This window comes from Callorhinchus milii, unplaced genomic scaffold (assembly GCF_018977255.1).
Source record: "Callorhinchus milii isolate IMCB2004 unplaced genomic scaffold, IMCB_Cmil_1.0 Scaffold4, whole genome shotgun sequence".
Classification (NCBI taxonomy): Eukaryota; Metazoa; Chordata; class Chondrichthyes; order Chimaeriformes; family Callorhinchidae; genus Callorhinchus; species Callorhinchus milii.
Genome location: NW_024704745.1, coordinates 68,046,718 through 68,073,837, shown reverse-complemented (window position 1 = coordinate 68,073,837; position 27,120 = coordinate 68,046,718). Strand labels below are relative to the sequence as shown.

Genomic DNA, 27,120 nt, shown 5'->3' with positions numbered 1-27,120 from the left:
GAGAAGCGCTGTGCCTTGGAGCAGCGGATTGACTACATCTCCCATGATCTTCGCTTTGAGGGGGATGTAAACAGGGTCTCCTTGGGGCTGACCTGGCTCCAAGGTGACATGCCTGGCAACGGAATGTCAGATTCAAGCCAGCCCGCTCTGGCGGTCTCAGTAGTCCGGTTCCTGAGCCAAGCTGGTTTGCAGTATTCCAGGGCACTGCTGATGACAGCACAGCCAGCCTGGCTCATCGGCAGGACCTGGAAGGACAGGTAGTCATTCCACTCAGCTCCTGTTAACTCCGCAGGCCAAAGCCTTAACAGGTCGGGTGGTCTTAGCTGGACAAGCAGTGGGAAGGCTTCCCGGATAGCGATATCAATGGCAAACTATGAAGGTTTAGCTGGTTAGATTCCAGCAGTTACCCCAACTTATACTCTGGGGTCCCCAAGCCTTGGCTGTTGCCAACCTGCGCCTAATACTTTCCGGAAATAGGTAAGCAGGATGTGTCCCTCCAGGGAGAGAGTGCACATTCCATTCCAGCAATCTTTCTCTGGGATTTCCATGTGGAGGTGGGACGCATGGAATTCTTAGTTTGATTTGGATTCCCTGAAGCATGGTGATGGGTTTCCACATGTGTCAGACAACCCGGCTGACCAAAAAAAAAAACATGTGAAGCGCTTTGGGATGGCCTCCTGACATGAAAGGCGTTGTATCAAATATAAGGATGATTCATATTGTTATCATTGGAAGGGGAGGTCAGATCATTGAGCAAGAGAAAAGGAGACCAAAGGACTACAATTCCCATGAGCCTCGCTTGGTGACGCGCATGCGGAGAAGCGCCGCGCTCTTGGAGCAGTAGTTTGACGACAACTCCCATGATTCCTACCCGCCGGGCTGGCGCGCATGCGGAGAAGCTGCCTCCTTGGTGTGACCGGCGGGTGGGCCGGTGAGGGCGCGCAGGCGCAGTGCGGGTTCGGTGGCCAACGAGCCGGGATGTGGCCGCGGCCGCTTCTCTCTGCCTTCAGGTGGGTCGGCGGCGGCGGCCGATGTCGTCGTGTGAAATCTTCCAGGAATGTCTGCACCTCGTGGTCTCAGGTGGCCGCGGCCTTCAATGCCAAACCGAGCAGGAGGGCGGATTTGTCCGGGAAGAATGTGGTGAGTGGCTGATGGCGCACCCCCTCCCCCCAGAGAGAGAGCCACACCCCCCCCAGAGAGACCGCCCCCCCCAGAGAGACCGCCCCCCCCCCAGAGAGAGCGCCCCCCCCCCAGAGAGAGCGCCCCCGCCAGAGAGAGCGCCCCCCCCCCAGAGAGAGCGCCCCCCCCCCAGAGAGAGCGCCCCCCCCCCAGAGAGACCGCCCCCCCCCAGAGAGACCGCCCCCCCCCAGAGAGACCGCCCCCCCAGAGAGACCGCCCCACCCCCCAGAGAGACGCCCCACCCCCAGAGAGACGCCCCCCCCCACAGAGAGACCGCCCCCCCCAGGGAGAGCGCCCCCCCCTCAGAGAGAGCGCCCCCCCCCCAGAGTGAGCGCCCCCCTTCAGAGTGAGCGCTCCCCCCAGAGTGAGCGCTCCCCCCCAGAGTGAGCGCCCCCCCCCAGAGAGAGCGCCCCCCCCCCAGAGAGACCGCCCCCCCCCAGAGAGACCGCCCCCCCCCAGAGAGACCGCCCCCCAGAGAGACCCCCCCCAGAGAGACCGCCCCCCCAGAGAGACGCCCCACCCCCAGAGAGACGCCCCACCCCAGAGAGACCGCCCACCCCCAGAGAGACCGCCCCCCCCAGGGAGAGCGCCCCCCCTCAGAGAGAGCGCCCCCCCCCCCAGAGTGAGCGCCCCCCTTCAGAGTGAGCGCTCCCCCCCAGAGTGAGCGCTCCCCCCCAGAGTGAGCGCTCCCCCCAGAGAGAGCGCCCCCTCCCCAGAGAGAGCGCCCCCCCCAGAGAGAGAGCCCCCCCCCCAGAGAGACCGCCCCCCCCCCGAGAGAGCGCCCCCCCCAGAGAGACCGCCCTCCCCCAGAGAGACCGCCCCCCCCCCCCCAGAGAAAGCGCCCGCCCCAGGGAGAGCGCCCCCCCCCCCAGAGTGAGCGCCCCCCCTCAGAGTGAGCGCCCCCCCTCAGAGTGAGCGCTCCCCCCCAGAGTGAGCGCTCCTCCCCCCATAGAGAGCACCCCCCCCCCAGAGAGAGCGCCCCCCCCCCCAGAGAGAGCGCCCCCCCCCCAGAGTGAGCGCCCCCCCCCAGAGTGAGCGTCCCCCCCCAGAGTGAGCGTCCCCCCCCAGAGTGAGCGTCCCCCCCAGAGTGAGCGTCCCCCCCCAGAGAGAGCGCTCCCCCCAGAGAGAGCGCCCCCCCCCAGAGAGAGAGCCCCCCCCCGAGAGACCGCCCCCAGAGAGAGCGCCCCCCCCAGAGAGAGCGCCCCCCCCAGAGAGAGAGCCCCCCCAGAGAGAGAGCCCCCCCAGAGAGAGCGCCCCCCCAGAGAGAGCGCCCCCCCCGCCAGAGAGAGCGATCCCCCCACCCCCCCCCCCCAGAGAGCGCGACGGGAATGTGCACTCTCTCCCTTAAGCAGCTAACTCTGCATAGCTTGCCTTTATATCGCCGCCTGGCAAGCTTTTCCACTGCCTGTCCAAGCTCGGACCACCCTACCTGTTAGGACTTTGAGGAGGAGGAGCAAGAGCAGCAGCAGCAAGCGCCTCCCCCCCGAGAGAGAGAGTGACCCCCCCCCCCCCTCCCCCCGAGAGAGCAGCAGCGTGCGCCTTTTCACGTCAGGAGGATGTCCCAAGGCGCTCCACAGTGTACACCATTTGAGACCCGAACTGGGGTCAGAGGGGGAGAAGGGAGGGTAAGAGATGGCATGGTCGAAGAGGAGGGTTTTGAGGCGAAACTTGAAGGAGGCTAAGGAGGGGGTGAGGCGGAGTGATTGGGGGATAGAATTCCAGAGGTTGGGGACAAAGTGGCTGAAGGCTCTCCCGCCAATGGTGGGGCGCGTGGGTCGGGAGGGTTAGCAGGAGGTGAGTGGGCTGACTCCCTGCCCCCAGTGACTGGTCTGCCCTGGCAGGTCCCGCCGATGAGCCAGGGCTGTTCTGTCATCAACAGTGCCCTGGAATACTGGCTCAGGAACTGAATTACCAAGACCCCCACAGAGAGCTCATATACACATTCGTAACATCCAGCCTCAAACTCCCTGCTTGTCGGCTTCCCCAACTCCTCCCTTCAGAGGCTGCAGATCATCCAGAACTCTGCAGCCTGTGTCCCCTCCCGCACCAGGCTTTGTGACCCTCTCACTCCCATCCTCGCCCGATTCCACTGGTTTCCCATCACACAGAGGATACAGTTCAAAATCCTGGTCCTCACCTTCAAAGCTCTTTGTGGCCTTGCTCCGCTCTACCTCTGTGACCTCCTAACTCCCTACCAACCTGCCCGCTCCCTCCGCTCAGCAGGCTCCGGCCTGCCTCACCTTCCCCACCTCACCATTGACAGTTGACAGTTGCCCCCGCCCTCTGGAACTCCATGCCGCAATCCCTCCGCCCCGCCACCCTTGCCTTCTTTAAGACCCATCTCAAGACCCTCCTCTTCAATCGTGCCTTTGATCACCCTGCTTTCCCCCCCTGCACTCCACCCTTCCCGATTCTGACCCCCAGCTCAGTTCCAAAGCACTGACCGTCCTGCGCCTTGGGATGTCCTCCCGATGTGAAAGACGCTATACAAATGTAATTTTATTGTTGTTGTTGTGAGGGGATGTGGAGCTTCAGCAGTTATTCACTTTTCTGCATGTACAGTGGAAGTTTGAATCAGGTGCCTTTTAACTCCGTTATAAATGTTAAGACTAAAGTATCAAGCAAGCAGTAGTGACGAAAAACATTGGGAGCGTTGATGACATTTGCTGAGGATGGCTTTTTCAATCTTGATATTTCTTATGATGTGAATTCACATACAAGATTTCAGATTGTACTTTGTCAGAGCCTGGGAAAGGACTGCAGAATAGGGCTGAAAAGCTAAGCCAACCTGGTACTGAGTTCACATTTTGTATTGTTTTTGTTAAGGGGCTATTTGGTGTTTCTGAGCTGAGCACCCCAGCAGGGTTTCAGGTGGTACAAGAAAAGGCATTGAAAGAAACTGAAGAGCTGGTGGAGCAAGCATGTGTCACACCACCTGGTCCTCAGACCGTAAAGATTTTCGACAAACTTTCTGACAGCCTTTGCAGGGTTGCTGATTTGGTAAGCAATAAAAATATTTTATTGTTGATAGTGCCTCTAGTATATTCATAATTTGAAATAATTATTTGTGACTCTCCTTTCGTCAAAACTTGCTGTGCTGATTTAATGAAGTCAGGAAACATCGCAATCTCTAGAGTGAAAAATATGATCAACTGGGAGGAAAGCTGGATGTTGGAAGGTTATCTTTTCTTTGGTAAAAGATTTTTTTTCTGAAATCAGAAGAAATAGCAAATGTGCTTTGTAAAGTAACTAATTCATTTGCAACAGGTAATCAATGCAATTAGCATTGATAATGCTAATATACGGTAAGGTTTTATAACTCATTTTACTGTTAATTCTTTTTAATTGGGGGTTGGATAGAGAAGCTAATGATATAGCAATTCAAAATAAAATACAGCAGAATGTTTGCAGACTTCATAGAGGAGAACCTCATGACACATTCGTCTGGGCCCAATAGCTTAGAGACTGTCAAAAGCGCTTAAAAATGCCAATATTCAGGTTGTTGCCGATGTCACTTTTTTCTTGAGGTAACATGAGTGGTGCTTCCATAGTGCAAGCTAAGTGGTGATAGCAATGCTTCCTGATTTCTCACATATATAAGGGTGACACCCAAATCCATTTTTCCTCCTTGTTCATGACCCAAGTTCTATCAATGTTCTGACTGCCTGTTTGTCTAACATCAAGGTCTGGGTGGACACCAACTTTCTGCTGCTAAACATGGACAAGACTGAAGCCATCCTCCCTCGCTCCTTTCAACATATTCTCACCTGTTGTTATCAACTCCTAAACCCTCCCTGCCTATCCCTCAGACTTGCCGGACCTATACTCAACCTTGGTGTCAAGTTTGATTCCCATTTATCGTCCATTTATCGGCTCTGGCCTCCTGCACATCCCTTGTTCCTTTTGCTCCACCATCAGTGGCCTCGCTTTCAGCCACTGTGCCCTGAAGCATTGAACTCTCCCTCAATCCCGTCATCTTGCTTCCTCCTTCCACTCAGCTTTAGGCTTCATCATTATTAAGCTCTTCGGGATACTGCCCCGTGTGCAGTGCTCTATATAAATGCAAGTTGTTCATCCTGCAAGCCATTAAATCCCTAATGGTGCTATGTAAATGTAAATTTATATTGTATTATACCATTATTGCAATGAATGCTTTCAGAATTTGATATTAGTCATTAGTTCCCAATTATTCATTTGATCTTCACAATTATCAGTAGGTTTATTGAGTTAGGCTAGTGTAGAATACAGTATTAACCAGTATTCACCCTTATAGGCTACTTACTCCATCACCGAAGTTACTGATGCATTACTTTATGATTTCACTTTTATTTTCTGCCCAATTTTTATCTGCAATAAGGTAGCATACTCACCAACCAAAAAGATTACTCTTGAGAATACTACCCATTGCTACCTGTTATCAAATATGGTGTGTTTTGTTATATGAGCTTTTTTCTTTTAGTTGGACATAGATTTTATCACAAATTGGGAAGGAAGGGAAGAGTTAAGATTTAGTGTGCAGTTTTTAAATGTTTAAACTTTTTTCAGTATTTTAAAACTTTTTTCCTGCGTCCATTCCTTTGGCATCCTCCACATGTTGTTGGGTTCTGACATCGGTAAGTATATCTCAAACAGTCAGTAATCACAAAGTGATCTATCCAGGTTATTGTGACTGTACCAGCAGTGTGCCTTTACTACAAGAATTGGGTACAATAGGCAGATTTGGAACACAAAAAACACAAACATTTTGGTTGGAGTCTTTGACCTGGCTCTTGACCAGATGAAAGACATCATTGCTGGAGCCTGAATGCTTTGCCCTGTTTTGCTTTCATCAGTGTAGATTGATGCATTATAGTGCTTGCATTTGATAAAGTGCTTTTCATGTCTTCGAGAAGTCTCAAAGCGCTTCACAGTAAAGTGAATTGACTGTGTATTTTGTGGGCGAAACACAGCAGCCAATTGCGCACAGCAGTGTCCCACAAACAATCGTGGATTCAATGACCAAATTATTATTGTTTTTTTGAGCGATTATTATCAGCCTTGTGGAGCAAGGAAACCTGCCCAAGGTTTCGCCCTGCCAGGAATGAAACCCAAGTCTCTTGCTTGTGAGGCAAGTGCTCTAACCACTGAGCTACTACATTAGCTCGATTCTTATGTTGGCTGCTCCAGAAAGCATCAGTCAGAAAGTTCCTGATGTGGAGTGTTAGGGAGAGGGGTGGGGGGAGAGGGCATTCAAAGTGCCAATTGATGCCAGTGATTGAAGGGTTTCCTCAAATGTGGTAAAGTAATCTTGGTGCCCCCTGTGCCAGGATTATTGTTGTCATGTTCAGTTAGCACTTCAGTTCAAATACCTTGCCGCCTGGGTGGTGCTGTTCTATGATGTAGGAGTTAGGAGGATTATTGTCTGACAATGACCAGACAGCATGTCTTAAAGGAAGCAGCAGAAGTGATCTTATTTGTTTTCTTCCCCTGGCTGAAATGGGCTTACTGATGCCAGACCCTACTGGTGTGTGGAGGATGCTCATCAATGGAAGAAAACCTTATAAAGTAGGTAATTTTCCCTTTCATGGTCTGGTCCTTATTCTACTATTTCTAAATGTTTTAGTTCATGAATTTACATCTAGGTAAACTGGCTGAACATTGGAATTGAAACTGATTAGTTCCGAGTTTGAATTCTGAAAATGGTTTAATTCAGTCATTCATGCTTTTGAAGTCAATAAGGTGTGTATGTAAAATAGCTTGTGCTCCTGGGGCTGAACTGGCAAAGCCAATAATCCAATGAGAACCTTAAAGGCAAAGCTGTAATAGTTTGGTTGTTCTCAGCTGGATTTAGACTGCTCTGTGGTTGAAACTGTTTTTCTAGTGCATTGTGTTTCTACCGTTCTCCTCCAGCCCAGGCACCTCATCAGTTGTGAGAAGCCCTTTGAGATGTCCTCTGATGTGACGGATGCTATATAAATTGTTGTATATGCACAGGTCTGAGGGTGAAGTAGTATCTTTGAATAATTTTCTTCCTGTGGTTGGACATGCTATCATTTAATAATTGTAAGCCATTTGGAACAGCAACATGGGGCACATGATGTACCTATGGAATGTGGAATAGGAATTATTCATGTTTGATCATAAGTTAGTATCATTACCTTAGTACTTATTACTGTTGTTTTTGATACCAGGCAGATTTTGTAAAGGTAGCACACCCAGATCCTGCATTCCGACACGCTGCGGAGGACACCTGCATGACCATCGGCACAATGGTAGAGAAGTATGTGTTTTTATGAACTGATAGCAGAAATATATCAGTGTTTTTTCTGTAAACTTTGTGCGTAAAAGAGCCGTTATGTAACTGCCGAAGTCATAGAAAATTTTTACGTTTTCTCAACTCCATATCTGTATGTATTCTTAATAACTGTTTGTTGAATTGAAATTAATGCCTTCATGTTTTTATATTGTATAAACACATTTTAATTTTGTATTGTGGCACTTTACTCATACTCTAGTTCTATTGCTCTCTAGGTTGAACACTAATATTGAACTCTGTACAAGTCTGAAACATTTATTGGATAATAAAGAAATCATGGATTCCCTGGATCCAGAAACCAGGTATTCTTTGAAGGGGCTCTTCTTCCTTCTTTCCACCTGGAATCACTGAGCAAGATTGTTGAAGTATTTGTCAGGGTTGTGAGAAGACCAACATGTCCTGGAAGGTGTTATCTGAAATACTGCCTTTTTAATTACACACTTTTTTTTCTTTATTCAAATAAAAGAAAAGCTTTAGTTTATCGTCACCCAGGCAAAATCTAGAGGGATGAGGCAGAAACTGAGAGGAACATTGATAATGCTGAGCATTCAGGGAGTCAACTTTTCTTGTAAAAATGATTATTATCCAGAAACCAAGTAATAAGGATAATAATGGTAAGAATGGTATGAATGATAATAATATCATTCAGCCTATTAAGGCTGCTTTGTGAGGTTATGTATAGCCTGTATTATTGTGGACTCTTGTTAAGTCTCCTGAAAATTCAGAAATCCTTCCTGACGTGCAAAATAGATCTATCCTTACATAGTTCTATCATTCAGCATGTGTCCTTAATCAGATGAAATGTTAAACTGAGGTCCCATCTGCCTAATCAGGGGGACATTAAAGATCCCATGGCACTATTAGCAAAGAGAGGTTGTCTTGGCCACCAATTCCTCCAAATAAAAAAAAATGTTAATTCATTTCATGATTGTGGGACATTGCTTTACATGAATGGGCTGCCACGATAGCCTATAAATACATAACCACTTCACAGTAAATCCTGTGAAGCGCTTTGGCATATCCTCCCAATGTGTATTATTGTTATTATATTATTAATAGACTTAAACTACACTTTCTGTTCAATATTATTATTATTTTTCCCCTCTCCACAACTCAATTTCCAGCCCAGCCAGCATGGTAAAGTGCTTTGAGGCATCCTCCCAACATGAAAGGCACTATGTATGTGTAAATTGTATTGTAAGGAATTGAGGGTTTCAAAGAGAACTGGGGACAAATTAATGTGCAAACAAAAATCTTATGTAAATATGGTTTCACTATGATGAGGGAGTCTGTTTGGTAGAAGTCTTGGTGGTTGCTGCTATTTTATAAGCTTTCCCTTTGTCCATTGTAGGGTTTTGAACGAGGCTATATCATGTCATTATTATTCCTGAGATTTGTGGAGGTGTTGGTAATTGTAGTGAAAATCATAATTGATGCTGATGTGCAGGTTTCCTGCCTCATTTAACAGATTAAAAAAAACTAAAAAGGTGTGACTTGCATCTGATGTAGTTCTATGTTGAATGGACAGTTTCGAACGGACAATCTTTTATCCGATCTAAAAAGGACAAAAAGAAATTGAACTTGTGAAAATGTTGAACCCCTGTGTGTCAGTAACTGGATAGATACTTATCAGTTTTAACTTGAGTATTTGAGATTTGAAAATGTAATCACTAAAGATTTTGCAAAAAATGAAGTCCCAATGGATGGCAGCACTGTGTAAATGTTGTGTTTCCATATTTCAGGAGAGTGGCGGAGCTCTTCATGTTTGACTTTGAGATCAGTGGAATTCATTTGGATGAGGAAAAGGTAACTATTAATACTCTATATGTCTCCATGTTTCATTTGGTTTACTTTAGAGGTGGTGTTGGACTGCACATTTATTTGGTGCTAATCATTAAGAAAATGCTGTAAGTAAAATGTTCTGTGTTTTTATTCTTTTCTCTTAATATAGCTTTGTAAATCCAGCATTAGAAATCTATTAATTCAGCACTCACCTCTGGGTTAGAAGATTGTGGGTTCAAGCCCCATTTTGAGGCTTGAGCTCAAGTCTAGCTCTAAGTTGCGTATTCCAGTGGACACTATTAGAAAAGAGAAGGGAATTTCTCCCTTCGACCAGGTCAACAATCCTCCGATCAATTGGTCGAACATTCACCTTATTAGTTGTTTGCGTAATCTTATTAAGTACAAATTGCCTGCAGGTTGTCAATACACTTTACAGCAATTCATTTTGAGGTTTTGAGACGCTTCATATATTATAAGTGCTATATAAAAGGCAATGCCATAAATATTAAACATTGATTCAGTGCTTTTTCAATTGCCTTAATACTCCTAAGCATTTCATGGTTCATACAAAGAAGAGTATCTGATGTATGTACTGTCAAGTGGGAGTTTGCTTGGTTCACAAAAATGCTCTTTATCATTCTCTAGGAGATGTATTGCAACATGACAATTCTAGGTACTCGCATACATATTGAAAGGACATTTCTTCGACATCCTCTTTTGTCTGAACTACTCAGTTAATGACTGGAAGAGAAGAGTTTCGGAAAGGAGAATACTTGCAAATTTTACAGTAGATTTGACATGGGAATAGAAATAATCCTTGCTTTTGATATGGTGTTATATTGAAACATCTTAAAATGCTTTACAGTAAATTGTGTATTGTGACTAAATATTTGAACACAGCAGCCAGTTGACAAAACAATGTCCCACAAACAGCCAGGAGGTGAATGACCATTTTAACTGTAGGATTGTTGCTCAGGACACTGGGAGAAACTCCTCTTCTCAAATAGTGTTGTGAATTATTTAATGTTCATTTGAAAAGGCAGACAGAACAGTAGCATCTCATCCAGAGAACAGCATCACCAACAATGCACCACTCTCCAACACTTCACTGAAGTTTTTGTACCTGGATCATGAGCACAAAGCCCCTGATTAAGCAGGATTTGAATCCACAATCTTCCAATTTAATGAGGAAGCTGTAGGTGTGTTTCAGATGTAATTAGTGGGAGGTAATTTTGTTTTTTGTTCATCTCATTCATAAATTTCACTTGATGCTGTGGGATTTTTGGAGGAGAACTGTTAGCTACCTCCCTGTCTGCTGTTTATGCTTCTTCGCCAATGCATGACCAATGATGAAACGTTTGGCCTCTAATTCTGCTTTGCTTGTTTTCAAAGAGCCTATCTGCCATTCCCCCACGTATACTGTTATTGTTTTTGCAGCGAAAAAGGGTGGTACAACTTAATGTTCAACTGCTGGACTTGAACAATGATTTCCTCTTAGGCACTAATCTCCCCAACAAAATTGCCAAGAAGTCTATGCTAGAAAACCTCACTCACTGGTTCTCGATGTCAGGGGATTACATTTATGTCAATGGACTTCACGCGGACTCACCTGATGATTTGGTAGGCATCTTACACAATGAACACACTAACCACCATTTGGGGTACATGCTTTCTCTTGTATATGTGATATGCTAGTAATTTAATTTCTTAATGAACTTCTCTGGTTTAATTCTTTTTCTCCAGTGGGATCCTGTAATTACAGCTGACATTTTAAAGATTCCTTTTAGTAGCACAATAAAAAAACATGATCTAGAAATAATAATCTAATAATACTTACATTTAAGTATTCTAACCGCATGAAGGGTGCTTTATAAATGGCAGTTGTTGTACACTTGATATAGTGGCTTTCACTCTATCAGGAGGGCTTCTCAAAGCGCTTCACAGGATATACCTCAAAGTGTGTATTTTCTAGGCAAACAGAAGCCAATTAGCACACAACAGTCAGGTGTGGGTATTACTTTATTTTCACTTTTCTGATGAAAAATGCATCCATTCTATGTTCTTTTTGTAGCATAGGAGAGGGAGGGCTGCTAAATATGATGGAGCTGTGAAATGGATTATTTTAACATATTCCTTAGATTTCAAATTTGTACTTGTATTTGATTTTACTAGAGCAGTTTTAGCATAAAGTTGAAGACTTAGTTGAGGAAGGGCAGGCGGAGGAGCGTAAACACCGGCATAGACCAGTTGGGCCGAATGGCCTGTTTTTGCACTGTATATTCTAATTCCATTGTGTGTCTTTACTCAGTCTTCTGGTCTCTTCCTGCTGCACTTTTCCCACCCTCCTACCCCACCATTGGTGCTGAGCTTGTCAGCAACTCCACCCTTTACAAGTCCCTCCCTCTACCTCTCTGTCTTGTCCCCTCTCTCACTGTCATTAAATCTCACCTAAACCTACCTCTTCAACTGTTAATCTCCCCCTCCCTATTCTCTGCTTCACATCCAAACACTGTTCCTGTGAAGCACTATAAAAACATAAGTTATTTTGTTCATTTGTGAGAAATAATTGCATTTTCTAATGTTAATCATAGAATTATACAGCGCAGAAGGAGGCCATTCAGCCCATCGTGTCTGTGCCTAAAGATAGCTTTTAAGAGCTATCCAAATCAATTCCACTCCTCCGCGCTCTCCTCATAGCCCTGCAAACTTGTCCTCCCCAATGCTACCGAACACCTACCTGCATGTGCTTGTTTTGCTATAAATTGGTTTGCTGCTTGTGGTACTTTGATCAACTTGTTTATTGCACTAAATAGAAACAAATTGAACATTTAGACCACAGACATTCTCATAAATAAGAACTAATTGAAATCAGAAAACGTATTTTCTTTGCAGTTCTCATTACTTATACAACCCAATCTATCAAGTGTGCTGATGCTGTTTGGAAGGTATCAATTCCCTATACTGGATACAAATCAAATGCATTTGCCCCCCAGTTGGGGAAGTTCATCTATTTTCAACTGGATGCTTAGATTGATTGCTGTAGAAGACTGGTAATCCACATATGTGGAAGGGAATAAAGGGAAAGTTGCATCTTGCCTGACAGCAGATTGATCCAGTGAGGTTTGTGGAGTTTCTAGCCTGCTCTGCCTTCTAATTCCCAAGTAATGCATTCGATAATAAAGTATTGCAAGGTGTCACTCTGGCTTGGTTAGCAGCAGTCTTGCCTCTAAGTCAGAAGATTAAGGGTTCAAGCCAAATGTAGCGACTTTGAGCTCACAGTTTAGGCTGATACTCCAATGCAAAGCTGGGGGTGAATTCCATTGTCGGAAACACTGTCCTTCGGATGAGCCATTAAACTGAGGACCCATCTGTCTGTTCAGATGGCCAATAATGACACGAGCCAACAATCCCCCATTCATTTCATGGCTGTTTGTGGGACATTGCTGTGTGCAAATTGGTTAATGTTTGCTAACAAAATGCACAGTTGCTACATTTTATAGTAAAGGCTGCGAAGTGCTTTGAGACATTTTGACAATGTGATGAAGTGTTGTATCAAAACTAAGGATTATTATTATAGTTGTTTATTCAAAGAGCCAGCATAGACATGATTGACCAAATGATTTTTCTTTTGTGCTGGAAATTTCTATTGTTATACATTTTATAGAATATAATAGCAGAACAAAGGTATCCATTTTAAAGCCAATGGGATCTATAACCTAATATCTTGTTTTAATAATGTAAAATTATTACTATTTTAATAATCAGTGCAAAACCCCATTATGAAAACCCAGTTTTGGCGATCAGAAAAAGTAGACTCCAATGATAATTTTTCATAACCCTTACATTTTGATATAGTGCCTTAGATTGTTATTATTATGATTTCATGTCAGGAAGAGGACCAAGGTTCAATTGTCGGGTGTGGCGAAACCTTAGGCAAGTTTCTTACTTCACACACTCAGTTTACCTAGCAGTAAGTAGGAACTCAGTGGTTAGTCGATTGGCAGATGGCTTTCTAGGTGTAATAATCCCTCAAAAAAAATTTGGTCACTCAATTCACGACTGTTTGTGGGACACTGGTGTGCGCAATTGGCTTCCTTGTTTCGCTAACAAAATACACAGTGAATCCACTTTACAGTATATTCTGTGAAGCATATTATGATGTGTCAATGATGTGGTAAAGTGCTATATCAAATGCAAAGCTGATCATTATTAATGGAAATACCTGAGCGCTTCACAGGATATACTGTAAAGTGGAGTAACTTTGTATTTTTTGGGTGAATATGGCAATCTATTGAGTCAAATTGAAGAAAGTAGGAAGGATTGAGTGGGTTGTATCCTTTTTTGTAATTTTTAAAAAAAACGACATTCTGATATATTAGAACTGGCAAACCTCATCGAATCAGTTTATCAAATCTGTAACTGTTTGGATATGATAGTATTAGTTTGACCTGAAAATTATTTTTTGAATGTAAAACACATTGGTTTAATTCTTCTATATTTAACCTGTAGGTGCGAGAAGCTGCCTATAAAATCTTCTTGTACCCAAACCCTGAGCAGCTGCATTGTTTGGACCAGCTTTTGGCTTGCAGGAACCAATTGGCGCACCTAGTTGGCTATGAAAGCTTTGCACACAGAGCCTTACGAGGTACAATGGCAAAGGATCCAGGTAATGCATAAAGTTACATCAAGTGATATAGCACAGAAATAGGCATTCAACCCAACTTGTCCTAACCACAAAAGCTCACTCTTCACCATCCCTTCTATTCCCCCCTCTATTTTCTCCCTTGTGTATCAAGTTTTCTCTTAAATACATTGAGTTCCACATTCTTACCACCCTCTGCACGAAGCATCTCCTCCTAAATTCCCTATTAGATCTACTACCAGCCATCTTGTATCTATGCTATCTAGTTTTGGGCGCACCAACAAGTGGAAACAACCTATCAATGGAGTCATTCAAGTGGAAAATGGTTATGTACTTGAGTAAAAACATGAAGGCATATGAGAAAGAGTTGGAAAGCGGATGAATAAAAAAGGGAGTGAATTAAAACAGCTATTTTAGTTGTCCTGGCCAACAATCCGCCCAAATAAAATTGGTACTTCACTTTATGGAGTTTGTGTAACAATGTTGGGTATATTTTGTTTGCCCACAAAACAGTCACTGCTTTACAGTATATTCTGTGATGCACTTTGAGACGTCCTCCCAATGTGGAGGTACTATACCAAATGCAAGGATTATTGCTATTATTATATCAACATCCAAGTTATCGAATCCTTTCATAATACAACAATTGAATATAAATTTACATTACATAGTGCCTTACACATTGGGAGGACATCCCCAATGCTTACAATTTTGACCATCAATCCCACCCTCGCCCGACTCCACTGGCTCCCCATCCCCCAGAGGATTGAGTTCAAGATCCTTGTCCTCATCTTTAAGGCCATCCATGGTCTTACCCCCTCCTATCTCTGACCTGCTGACTCCCTACCAACCTGCCCGCTCCCTCTGTTCAGCGAGCTCTGGCCTGCTCCATGTCTCCCGCCCGACCCGCCCTACCATTGGTGGCCGAGCTTTCAGCCTCTCTGCCCCCACACTCTGGAACTCCATCCCACGGTCCCTTCGCCTCACTTCCTCCCTCGCCTCCTTCAAGGCCGGTCTCAAGTCCCTTTTCTTCGACCGTGCCTTTGGTCTCCCTCCCACCTCTCTGTCTACCCTCACCCCTACATCACCCCTCCCCCATGCTCGGGCCCCAACGCCTGACTGTTTAGCGCTATGGGACATCCTCCCAACGTGAAAGGCTCTCTATAAATGTAATTTTGTTACATATATATAATACACACACACAGATTTACTAAAGCAACCTGGATGTCTCATTTGCTTGGGTCTTATTTTTTTCAGAAACCGTGATGTATTTCCTGACAAAATTATCAGAAAGGCTGTCTGATAGGTTGGTATTGTACATGCTGGAACTTTCATTTGTGCAACTGGTCAAAGTTCAAGCAAAACACTCCATGTTGATCAGTTGATTCCTGTAGCTCAGTGGTTAGAGCACTTGCCTTGCAAATGAGAGACCTGGGTTCTGTTCCCGGCAGGGCGAAATGTTGGGCAAGTTTCCTTACCGCACACGCCTGTGTTTACCTAGCAATAAGTAGGAACCCGGTTGTTAGTTGATTGACAGATCACTTTTCTGGGGATAATAATCCCTTAAAAAAAATTGGTCACTCAATCCACGACTGTTTGTGGGACACTGTTGTGCACAATTCACCCACAAATATACAGTCAATTCACTTTATATTCATGTTCTGTGAAGCGCTTTGAGGTTTCTGGAAGATGTGAAAAGCGCTATATCAAATGCAAGGATTATTATTATTATCAATGGAATAATGCTTGTTTTCTTCTGTGTACTTGTCACATAGTGGCTGGCCTGCTCATAGCTTTTATCTTTTTTGTTTCCATAACTGAAATGTGCCATATCTTTCGTTAAAATTAGCTCCTTTCTTTGCTGTTCATAGGCTCTGGAAATTGAGGTTATTGGGAGTTATAGCTGTGTAGAGAAATACTGGATATCCAGAAATATTTAGAATATAGTAGAAAACCTAATTATCGGACAAATTGGCACCAACAGCATGGATTAAAGCATATTGTGCAGTGTTAAATACTGCTAAATTCTAAATATCATCTTCCACCAGGAATAATAATAATCCTAGAATTTGATATAGCGCTTTTTACGTCTTCTAGACATCTCAAGGCGCTTCACAGAATATACTGTAAAGTGAATTGACTGTATATTTGTGGGCAAAAAGCAGCATCCAATTGCGCACAGCAGTGTCCTGCAAACAGTCGTGGATTGAAGTGACCAATTCTTTTTGAGGGAGTATTATCAGGCGTGTGGAGTAAGGAAACTTGCTTAAGGTTTCACCCTGCTGGGAATCAAACCCAGGTCTCTCGCTTATGAGGCGAGTGGTCTCACCACTGAGCTACAGGACTCCACTATACCATCACCACAGTGTGCAGGCAAGTTAGTGGTTCTCCGGCTGTCTCTGACAGGTCTTCCCACACAGTGGGAAGTCTCATCCCCCTAAACAGTGACACTGTTTCTGATCCTGTACTTATCTTTAGATTTGATCTCCCATCTTGCGCTGCTATTTGAAAATTAGGAAAAATGGGTACATGGGGAAAGTTTCTGGTAACATCACACTTCAGTAACTTGTATACGTGCACAATACAAACTTTCAGCAAAGATTGCACTCAGAGTTCACTTGATGCAGATAAATGGCCATTTGGATAGTGGTAGTTTGTGGTTAAGTGCAGAACTGATAAAGTTCCACTTGGTGGTAGTGCTGAGCCAGGATTGTGACATCTCCTTAAATAGCCTGAGTTTCAAGCACATTAGTGCTTCGCTAAATGAATAGTTGTAGTTTGGTTTTACAAGTAAGAATAACTTTTGGTTCACTGACCACATTATTAACAGAACTTCATTTTGCAGAACTGAAAAAGATTTTAAAATGATGGAAGAAATGAAGACAAAATTAAATCCAAGGAATTCAGTAGGTATTTTCATTCTCTGAATCAATTTTATAAATTGCTTACCTTTACTATAATCTTTCCTCTATCCACAAAAGAAAATTGTGGGATTTTTCTTTTGTAATTTTTGATAATATTCACAGTCCTCTGCTTGACCAGGGAACCTTAAATCCTTGAGGGCAGCTGGAAAGTGACAATGGTTCTATTAACAGCAGAATCATTGTTAAATTGACAAGAAATGTCAATCTTCAAGCTATAATATAATACTGGGGATGAATGGAGGAATGGTTTGTTCAGAAGGTAAATCACAGAGAAGGGAATAGTGTTTATCCATATATGTCTGGGGTACATTGAATTATTATCAACAAAATTACATTTGTAAAACGCTTTTCACGTCGGGAGGACGTCCCAGGCAATGGGAGTGATAATTCAATGACTCAATATTAAATGTTCCTTTAGCTCTCATGTCAAGAAGTCTAGCTTTCAGAAAAATATTCACCCGTAAAGTTCATGAAGGAATATTGACTGCTTAATGCACGTATTCTCACATATATAGATGCAAGCCCAAATCATTATGCAGAAAAATAGCATCAGGCTTGCTCATTTGACATTGATACAGAAAAAACAATGAGGTAACGTAACAAATTCAACAACTGATTAGAAAGGATTTCTGGGCCATTAGGGGTCTGAATCAATAAGGGTCCATTGTCCTTTTTTTAAAATTTCAGATTAAAAATCAGAAAGCAATATATGGTGAATACTAATTTAACTTTACAGAAACTGATGCCTTGGGATCACCCGTACTACAGTGGTATTCTCCGAGCAGAGAGGTAAGTAACTATAAAAGCAAATCTGCAAATATAAGACAAGTTGCAATGTACACTGACATCCATCCATCCGTGTACTATGTAAAATATGTAAAAATATGCAAAGTTTTTATACCTACAAAGTCACCTACAAGATACAGTCACTGCACTTCAAAAGTGAATCCTTTTGAAGCGCTTTGAAATGTCTCAACAGTGATAAAGTGTCAGCCTGGCGCCATTGAGTTAGGAGGTTGTGGGTTCAAGCCCCAAGTCGGAACTTGGAATCACATTATCTATGCTGACACCCCATTGCAGTCTTGGAGGTGTGTTGCGTTGTCGGAGTTGCCGTCCATTGGATGAGATGTTTAACCAAAGTCCCATCTGCCTATTCAAGATCCCATGGCACTATTCGAGAAGGGAGTTTCTCCCAGTGTGGTGTGGCCAACAAATCGCCAAATAAAATTAGTCGCTCACTCTTTCGCTGTTTGTGGGACATTGCTGTAGGCAAACTGGCTGCTATATTTCACCCACAAATTATTCACTTTAAAATATATCCTGTGAAGAGCTTTGCGTGAACTCAATGATGTGATACGGTGCTATATCAAATGCAAGTATTACTATTATGTCATTTTATAATTCACATCATGACATGAACTCGTGATCTAAGCTGACATTCCAGTGGAGTACTGAGGCAGTGCTGCATTGTTGGAGGGGCTGACCTTTTGACGACCTGTTAATCTAAATCTGTGTTGGTTTAGGTGGACGGTAAATTTCCCGTGTCTTTATTTTGAAGAACAGAGAGTTCTTCAGCCAATATTTGTCCCTCATTCAAATTCATCGAATTGTCAGTTCATCTCATTGCTGTTTACGCAGTGTTGCTGGCATGGATTAGTTGCCTACATAGTCACTAAACTTGAAAGTTATTTATATGAAGCTCTTGAAAAATATTGATGCGGTATAGTACTAAACCGAATACAACTAATAATGATTCCTATAGTCCTTACATTTGATATAGTGCCTTTCACATCAGGAGGACGTCTCAAAGCGCTTCACAGGATATACTGAAAAAGGGTAGTGACTAATTCGTGGGGAGAATGCGGCAGCTAGTTTGGGCACAACAATGTTCTACAAACTGCAAGGATGTGAATGACTAATTTTACGTGGGAGATTGTTGGGCAGGACGCCAGGAGAAACTCCCTTCTGGTTTTGAATAATGCAATGCGATCTTTAGTGCCCACCTGAACAGGCAAACAAGGCCTCAATTTTATTGTCTTACCCAAAGAATGACACCTCCAACAATCCAGCAAACTCCCAGCTCTGTGTTAGAACGTGAGCCTAGACTATACAAGTTCCAGCGTAGGGCTGGATGGAAGGCACAACCTTTTGAGTCAAGTACTGTGACTGCTACTGACTGAGCCAGGTTGACACAAACGTGTATTCATGCTGCCAAGGGGAAAGTTGAAAGAGATCAAGGGATATGAGTCACTTCGTTGCTCACTATGACAAAACTGCAATAAACAAGGCAAACAGGAAAACAGGATGCTGGGCTACATTGCTAATGATCCCTCAAAAAAATAATAAATTGATCATTTCAATCTACGACGGTTTGTGGGACACTGCTGTACGCAATTGGCTGCAGCATTTCGCCCACAAATATACGGTCAATTCACTTTACAGTCTATTCTGTGAAGCGCTTTAAGACATCTAGAAGATGTGAAAAGCGCTATATCAAATGCAAGGATTATATTATTATTAATCAGTTGATTTTAAATCCCTATATATCATACTTGGGATGTATAATGCTCTCGTCAGACCGCACCTTGAATACCTCATGCAGTTCTGGTCACGGTAGCAGAAGAGGGCTGCCCAGTCATTAGAGGTGGTGCAGAGGAGAGCAACAAGGAGGATCCCCAGTGTTAGGAGAATGCTCTATGAGCAATCATTAGACAAACTAGATGTTTTCAGTTCTGAAAAGAAAACTCAGGGTACCTTGTAGAGGTGTACAAATTTTAACTGGGATTGAAAAAGTAAATATTTTAGGATGCACTGACAGTAGAACAAGAGGACATAGGTTTGGAGTTCCAAAAGGCAAGTTCAGGACAGACATAGGAAAGGTTTTCTTTACCCAAAGGATAATTGAAGACTGGGACAGGTTGTCGGAAGGGTGGTTGGGGCCAAAACACTGGATACATCTTAATGCTATGGGGGGAGGGTGTAAGGTGGGTATTTTGCAAATATGAGATCAGGTGGGCTGAAGAGTCTTCTTCATCCAAACCAATATGGTTGATGTAACGTCTCTCGTAGGTATGGCCTGCAAGGTGAATACACACCAAATATTCACCAAGCAGCAGTGTATGCTGTAATACAGCATGTATAACCATGGCTATTGAACAACTTCACTTATAACATCTATTTCAAGCAATGTCTTGTTCCATATTTACACATTTTGTTTAACCTTTAATAATCATTCATGTAGGAATGTTGCATTCTAAATATGTTATGGATTTTATTATGATTTAATGTGACACAGTACGCTTTGGCTAAAACAATGAAAAATTGGAATACAGTACTTTCTGAATGGGGAAGTAATTAGGTGGAGTGGATGACAAAGGGATCTCTGTTCAGGGTCACAGATTACTGAAGCTCTGTGCACAGTTACAAAAAGCAGTCAAAGACTAATGGGATGTTGGCCTTTAATTTATCACAAGAGACCTGGAAACAATGTAATGTTACAGCTGTTTAATGTCCTAGTCTAACCTCACCTCATTTGGACAGGGTGTACAGTTCTGAACATCCCATCTTAGAAAAGAATTGTGGTTTTGGAGGAAATGTAGATTTACCAGAATGATACCCAGATTGATGGGGTTCAGTTATGATGACAGAATGGGGTGGTGCTTTACTCTTGATCCAAGTTCAGGGGTGAACACCGATTGAGGTGTTTTAAGATAGGAAAGGGAAGTGACAAAGTTGAAAAGGAGACGCTTTCCTATGGTTGAAGAATCCAGAACAGGAGGGCCTGATCATACTTTCAAATCTTTGTCCTGGCCATTTCTATGACGAGAGAAATGAAAGTGAGATTTTTAGTATCGTTTCCCTTTTATTCCAACTCTAGAAGTGTGACTTTCATAGAAAAGAAAAATCCTGGCCAAGATTTTTCCCGGTGACTACAAAGACAACATGGCCAGTATATTATGCAACCATTTGTAGCCATTCTAATGCTTCAAAGGTATTGAAGTAGCACCTGCTGTAAAAATACTTAAAGCCTAAAATATTCTTAACCACTTTCTATAATAAGCAAAATAAATCAAGTAGAGAATGTTTTAAAAGTGCTAAAAATGTTTGGAGGGCACGTCCTTTGCTGGATCCAAGAGTTTACCTTGTGAATATCTGTTTTCATACTGTTAGGAGTCTGACAGATATTTGGGAATGTGAATGAATTATTAGCAGAGATAGAAGTCTTATGTCTTTCCTCAGGACTAACCTCAAAGAAACTGGCAATGGATTACAAGTGATAAAATGTAAGGGTTGCAATTGATGCTATTGCCACATACAATTCTTTTTAGCAGAATTGCAGAGCGTTGCAACAGACTTTATTGTATCACTGCCATCTTTAATTAATTACATAAATGTGTTGCTAGGCAACTGAAAAAAAGTAGGCTAGGTTCAAATATAGAACATATTCAACTAATTCACTAAAATTGGCTTAACCTTTTATATAATGGGTCTACAGGCCAACAATATAATATAATTGTTGGCCTGTGATTTGAAACACAAGAATTGCTGGAAAATCAGATTCTTCATGTCCCTGATGATAATGATAATCCTTATATTTGGTATAGAGCCTTTCAAAGCACTTCACAGGATTTACTATTAAGTAGATTGACTGTGTATTTGTAGGTGAATGTGACAGCCCGTTTGCACACAGCAAATACACTAGGTATTGTTAAGGAGGGTTGGTGGAAATCGCTAGAAATTGGTAAACATTGATAGTCATTATTGTTTTGCGATGTCCTCTAATCCTCTGGGAAAAAAAATTCAGCCATTAAAAGTTTATTTTCACTGACTTATCACTTTATCAGAGTTCAAGTGGCTGACTTATGATTTGTCTGCTTGAGATAGATGTTGCTTCCCTCCACTCCTCTGCAACCTCCTACCTTTCTGACCTCCTGTCACTGCAAAACAGTGCTCGTTGCCTTTGTTCCACTGGGTCTGGCCTCCTCCTTGTCCCCCGAGTCCTCCTCTCCACCCTCGGCGGCCGTGCCTTCAGCCACTACACCCTGAGGCTCTGGAACTCCCTTCCTCACTCCCTTCGCCTCGCTCCCTCTCTTATTTTCAGGTCTCTACTGCAGACTTTTCTTTTCGACCGCGCCTTTGGTCACCTTCCTCCCCCTCCCCACTGGCTTGGCCCCGGGATCCGTTACTGTGAAGTGTTCTGAGACGCCATCCAGCGTGGAGGGCGCTATATAAATCCAAGTAGTTGTTGTTGTTGCTTCACCCCCATTATGCACAGTGTTTCTTGTGCACAGCTCTGATGTTAAGTGCAGGACGTGATGCCCTTGATGACCTGACGACCCCCAAATTGTCTATTCTTCTTTCTTGAATTAAAAGATTTTTTTTAAAAAATTGATATCTATCCATCAAATCAAAAAAAATAAAAATTGCTTTCTACCAATCCTATGTGAAAACAGACTAAATTCAAGGGCTGCTGCTATCTTACTGTATGTTATCGCAGCCCTGATGTAATACCCCCACCAAACTTACTGAACTATTTGATTTAATGGGAGCAAAAGGAAGAGTTCAGCAATTCACATAATATCTATAATCAGTCTTGCTTATACAATAATTGTTTTTAACTTGGGTCTTGGGATTAAGGAGCAGCTTTGTTCTACATTGTTAGTACAAGAAAAATGATATTGCTAAATGCACAGGAAGTTTCTGCATTTTTGCTGGATTAAGTTCTGACCTGAAAGTCTCTGTAAACCTTTCCTCATGTGAACCCTTATCCGGAATTTTTATATTGGCAATTTGCTGGATTCTTAGCTGCCATTGGTGTATGATGAGAGCTGTATAATTTTTATTTGCACATTGCTTTATTCAATGGTGAAAACAATGGTAACTGGGTACATTAACAATGTGGAATGAGCATGTATTTAGTTAGCACTTAGGGAAAGAACTTTGACCTGGTTAATTTGGAATAGTGACACTAATAGCTGTCACCATACTGACGGCAGAGGCAAGCACTGAGGCACAGTTTAAATCCAAAGCCATGATTATTATGTACAGCAACAATGCCATTGCTAGAAGTGATTGGCAAAGTAGGAGTAATGTCCATGGCTGCCTTATGACCTGGTAACCAGATATTTTTGTAGTCAAAAAAGTTGTACTCAAAAGATGGCTAAAAATAAAAAAGGTAGAATAAATATTTAAAATTGAAAGCCAGCCACCTTACCAATAAGCACATGGTGAGAGTTGGAAATCTAGATCAGGCACATTCTTATTCATTTCGGTTTTTTCATTTTGTGGCTTTTGGGTGTAACGTTAAGCTTTCTGAGACGCTACTCCGCGTGAAGAGCGCTATATAAATGCAAGGTATTGTTAAGGTAGAGACTGTCCCTCAGGTTGGTTGACTATCTCTGTAGCCTCACTTCTGACGAGATGTGCGTAATGAAGTACATATTGATAATCAGAAGTCAAATGTTCTGGTTGATCTTTAAAATACAATTGAAGTCTAGACAAAAATTAACAACTTGCATTTTCAGAGTGCCTTAACACATCAAAGTGTCTCAAAGCACTTCACACGTAATTGTTGTTCAGTATAATGAATGTTTACAAATCTGTATAAGGGGCATTGTTGATTCTTATCTGTGGATTGTGGTGGACACTAACATTTGCTTGGACCTGGACAAGAAGGGAAAGCTTGTCAGACAGTACTCTCAACGGCAAACTATGCAATTTTAGCTGGTTAATCACCAGCAGTATCCCAACACACACCTTGTAAAGCTGAATAAAGGCTCATCCAAGATTTGGCTCTTGCCAACTGAATACTCACCAAAATTAGATAAACAATGTGTATCCCTCCAGGGAGAGAGTGTGCCATCCATTCCAGACACAGGAAAATTTCCTGTATGGGCGTTTGTGACAGAGGAATAAACCTCTACACTTTGTCACTGCCTTTTATGATTATTCGCGCTCAACCTCCAATTCAGGCTTGATTGGAGTTTGTGATAATTGGGTACCAGCCCTACAGTATTTTATATACAGTATTTTATTACCCAGGATAATATAATCTTTTTTTTACTCTGTATACTGTATTGTTGGAACTTAAATATTCTTAGCAAAGAAGCTTTATCTCGTATTTCACTGAAGCTTTATCTGGTATTTCATTGTGTGCTGACTGAACGTTGCATTGATAACGCAGCAGGAGGAGGATTTAACACTATTAATTTACTTGTCCTTCGAAATCTTTTACCACTTATGCAGTTACAGACTTGTTTTAAGAGTATTCACATGCTGCATATTTTGAAAAGGTTATGCCCTCAGGCAGAAAAATAATCACCTGCCATTTAAAGACTAGGGGGTTAGTACTCATTCATCACTTGGCAGATTCATATCTACTTCTACATGTTTTTTTTAAATTGCTAATTTACTATTTTTTTGAATAAAGTATCTTACAAGTTAAGACTTGTAACACTATTTGTCCAAATATTATAAAATCCCATGCTTTGACCAAACATGACTTTTAAGTTTAGATGTAATCTTATCAGCTTGCCCTAATTCTGGACCCTTCTGGTAATGCTCAAATAACTGAGTTTAAAACTTTCCAAGGAGGCAACTGCTACTTTCATCTGTGTACAGTCAGATTTTTAACGCCAATTAATTTCAACATGATGCGAGCCAACTGGAAGGTCATGCAAGGTTCGAGCTGTAATATAAACCAGTTTTTGTAACCTTTCCATGTTTATACTTTTAAAATGATATGAAAATGGTATTTTCTAAGATGTGATTGGGCTTAAAAAATGCAACCCTTTGGGGCTTTATAACAATTATTTAAGAACTCTCATCTTGGTATTCACATGGATAAAACGTGGAATATTTTACTATTTGCTGTGCATCCCTCTGCTATTTGTAATCTCTCCAAGTTTCACAAGTGTGCAGTCACATTCAGTTGCACCAATTTCTGCTCCCAAATCAGCTTTCGAAATAAATTAAACTGCAGCAACTTGATATGAAGTCTTTAAAAAAAAGTTAGTCTGCTATAAATAGATGTTACTATGAGGACTAACAAATTCCATTAATTGTATATTGGCTGATGTACGTACGTGGGTCTGTTTTTGAGGGAAGGTGTATGTGCCTGAGTTATAATTAAGTAATTTGAGTATGAAATGGCTTGTACGTGCTCTCGCAAGACTACAAAAATCTAATCTGACCCAAAGCTAGCTATTTATTCTAAATACTGCTAAATTAGCACTAGAATCCTCTCCAGTTTCATGTCCCATAGAGCACTTAGTTATAATAATCCAAACTATTGTTTATTGATACAGTTGCAAATCTGAAGCCTAAGGTGCCTCCCTGAGGCATTAGGATATAAATTATTGCTTGGTCCAGTGTAATCTTGCCCACTTTAGACAGGTTGTTATTTCGATCAATCGTGTTCTCAATGCGCAGAGCTCGAGGCAAAGGTTTGAATTTCACACAGTTTGGTAACAAAAGATAAATTATTAGAGGTATTTCCCTGGTTCCATCTTTGCTGCCCTGCAGTATCCCAGTGACCCACATCTCTCGAGGCTTTAATTTTCTTTTTCTTTCAAGTTTCCACATGGCTTATTGAAGTGCAAAATTCCCTTCTAGCTGACAGGTGGAATTGGGAAGCAGATTATTTTCTGACATTGTGTGACAGGTCAGGAGAATAGGTTTTCTAAAAGAAGATCAAGGGGAGCAGATGTCAAATGTGCTCTAAATGTCATGCATCCTATGGGTAACAGGTGACTGAAGTTTGCACGTCATGTTAGGTGCTTAAGAAAGCTTTCGTCTAGCCACATAGTTTTAAAATATTTGTTTGCACGCGAGTATCTTTGCATCATTGCGAGTGTTTATTTAGCAGGTTAGTGAAAATGCAACCAAACTTATTACATCAAGGTCTCTTTTTATATTGTTGCAACAATTCAGCATGAAAGTTCTGGTGACCATAAAACGATTTGGGGCTGGAATGTGATGGTCAAACTACCTGAAGGTGTGTTCATTGGAGATTTACAGGGTATGGGGTCTGCAAATAGATACAGGTGGTGCAAACAGATTATGCCCTTATTCAAAAATAGTCCCTTAAAGGATTGGACCGAACAAGAATTGTTAAGGGATCTTTTTCAATGTCATTGAAGAATTGTTCGCATAATTGCACTTGCACAAAGTCCCCAACCCCTTATATATAATTTAGTATCCAGTCTTTACTTTCATATTCAGTGTCCGTATTTTCCTTTTTTTAACCAAGATTTCCTCTTTTTAAGGTTTATGTAGCTGCACTTCTTGCTTAACTTAACCTTGACATGGCTTTATATCTATTGCATTAGATAATAAGAACGTTTTAATAATATAAAAATATGCTACATTGGTTTAAAGAGATAAATCCAATTCTAATATGACAGTGTGTCCCATTTTTAGGTACAATATTGAGCCGAGCCTGTATAGCCCATTTTTCTCTCTGGGTGCTTGTATGGAGGGTTTGAATCTTCTATTTCGGCAACTTTTGGGTGTCACGCTTCACGCAGAACAGCCAGAAGAGGGTGAGGTCTGGTCTGAAGATATCCGGAAACTGGTGAGTTACTGCCTGAGTTTGTGATTAGTAATCAGATTGTAATTGTGTACTTTGAGGATCACCCTTTCTGAAGCTTGAGCTCCCATAATGGCTGAAAGAGCTTCAGGCTGGACCAGGGAAAGCTTTTATTATAGTGAAGGGATAATCTGAACAGGTTAGTTTATTTGTGCTTTTATTGTTTCTTTGTTTAGACCAATAGTTGGTACCACTTTTGTGTTACAAATTCAGTTTCTGTTTTATAAACTTTATAAATAATATCTTTATGTTATTCATTGTGTTTGGATTTTCAAAGGAATATCACTGGAGTTCTGGCAGTTTTTAGAGTGATTCAATTTCCTGAATATGCCAGGAATGGCCACCCTTGAATTTGCTTCAGGACTGGGGAATATTTGTGCTAAGTAACTAATCCTTTTTTGAAATGCTGTTTGATCACTGATGTCCTCCTTTGGCAGGCAGTGGTTCATGAAACAGATGGACTGCTGGGATACATTTACTGTGATTTCTTCCACAGGCCTGACAAACCTAATCAGGTATGTTATTACATAGGTAGTATAAATATTTGTATCTTATTCCAAGAAAAATCCAGATAAAAGTGAAAGCAAAGAAAAATCAGTTGCATTTGAAATCTTTAACAACAATTGTAATATATAATAATCTTGCATTTGATATAGTGCCTTATCATGTTGTCGAACCACCTCAAAGCACTTCACAGGAATTTATAGGC

General features: G+C 42.1%; 1 protein-coding gene and 1 non-coding gene across 3 annotated transcripts in view; one reads left to right on the top strand and one right to left on the bottom strand.

The window, feature by feature from the left end:
* The first annotated feature begins 923 nt into the window (after positions 1-923).
* LOC103183271 (mitochondrial intermediate peptidase) overlaps positions 924-27,120 on the top strand; it is a 59,189-nt gene continuing 32,992 nt past the window's right edge. The window contains exons 1-12 of one of the 2 annotated variants that reach the window (XM_007900650.2): positions 924-1,140; positions 4,006-4,179; positions 7,350-7,438; positions 7,690-7,776; positions 9,217-9,280; positions 10,694-10,876; positions 13,766-13,922; positions 15,156-15,204; positions 16,744-16,804; positions 17,559-17,611; positions 26,243-26,396; positions 26,849-26,926. In XM_007900650.2, the coding sequence (XP_007898841.2) occupies positions 979-1,140; positions 4,006-4,179; positions 7,350-7,438; positions 7,690-7,776; positions 9,217-9,280; positions 10,694-10,876; positions 13,766-13,922; positions 15,156-15,204; positions 16,744-16,804; positions 17,559-17,611; positions 26,243-26,396; positions 26,849-26,926 (1,311 nt within the window). In that variant the 5' untranslated portion in view covers positions 924-978. The remainder of the gene's footprint in view (positions 1,141-4,005; positions 4,180-7,349; positions 7,439-7,689; positions 7,777-9,216; positions 9,281-10,693; positions 10,877-13,765; positions 13,923-15,155; positions 15,205-16,743; positions 16,805-17,558; positions 17,612-26,242; positions 26,397-26,848; positions 26,927-27,120) is intronic. The other variant, XM_007900651.2, reaches the window with a different exon arrangement.
* On the bottom strand, positions 16,173-16,244 carry trnam-cau. Its single transcript has one exon. It is a non-coding gene; the product is annotated as a tRNA-Met (tRNA).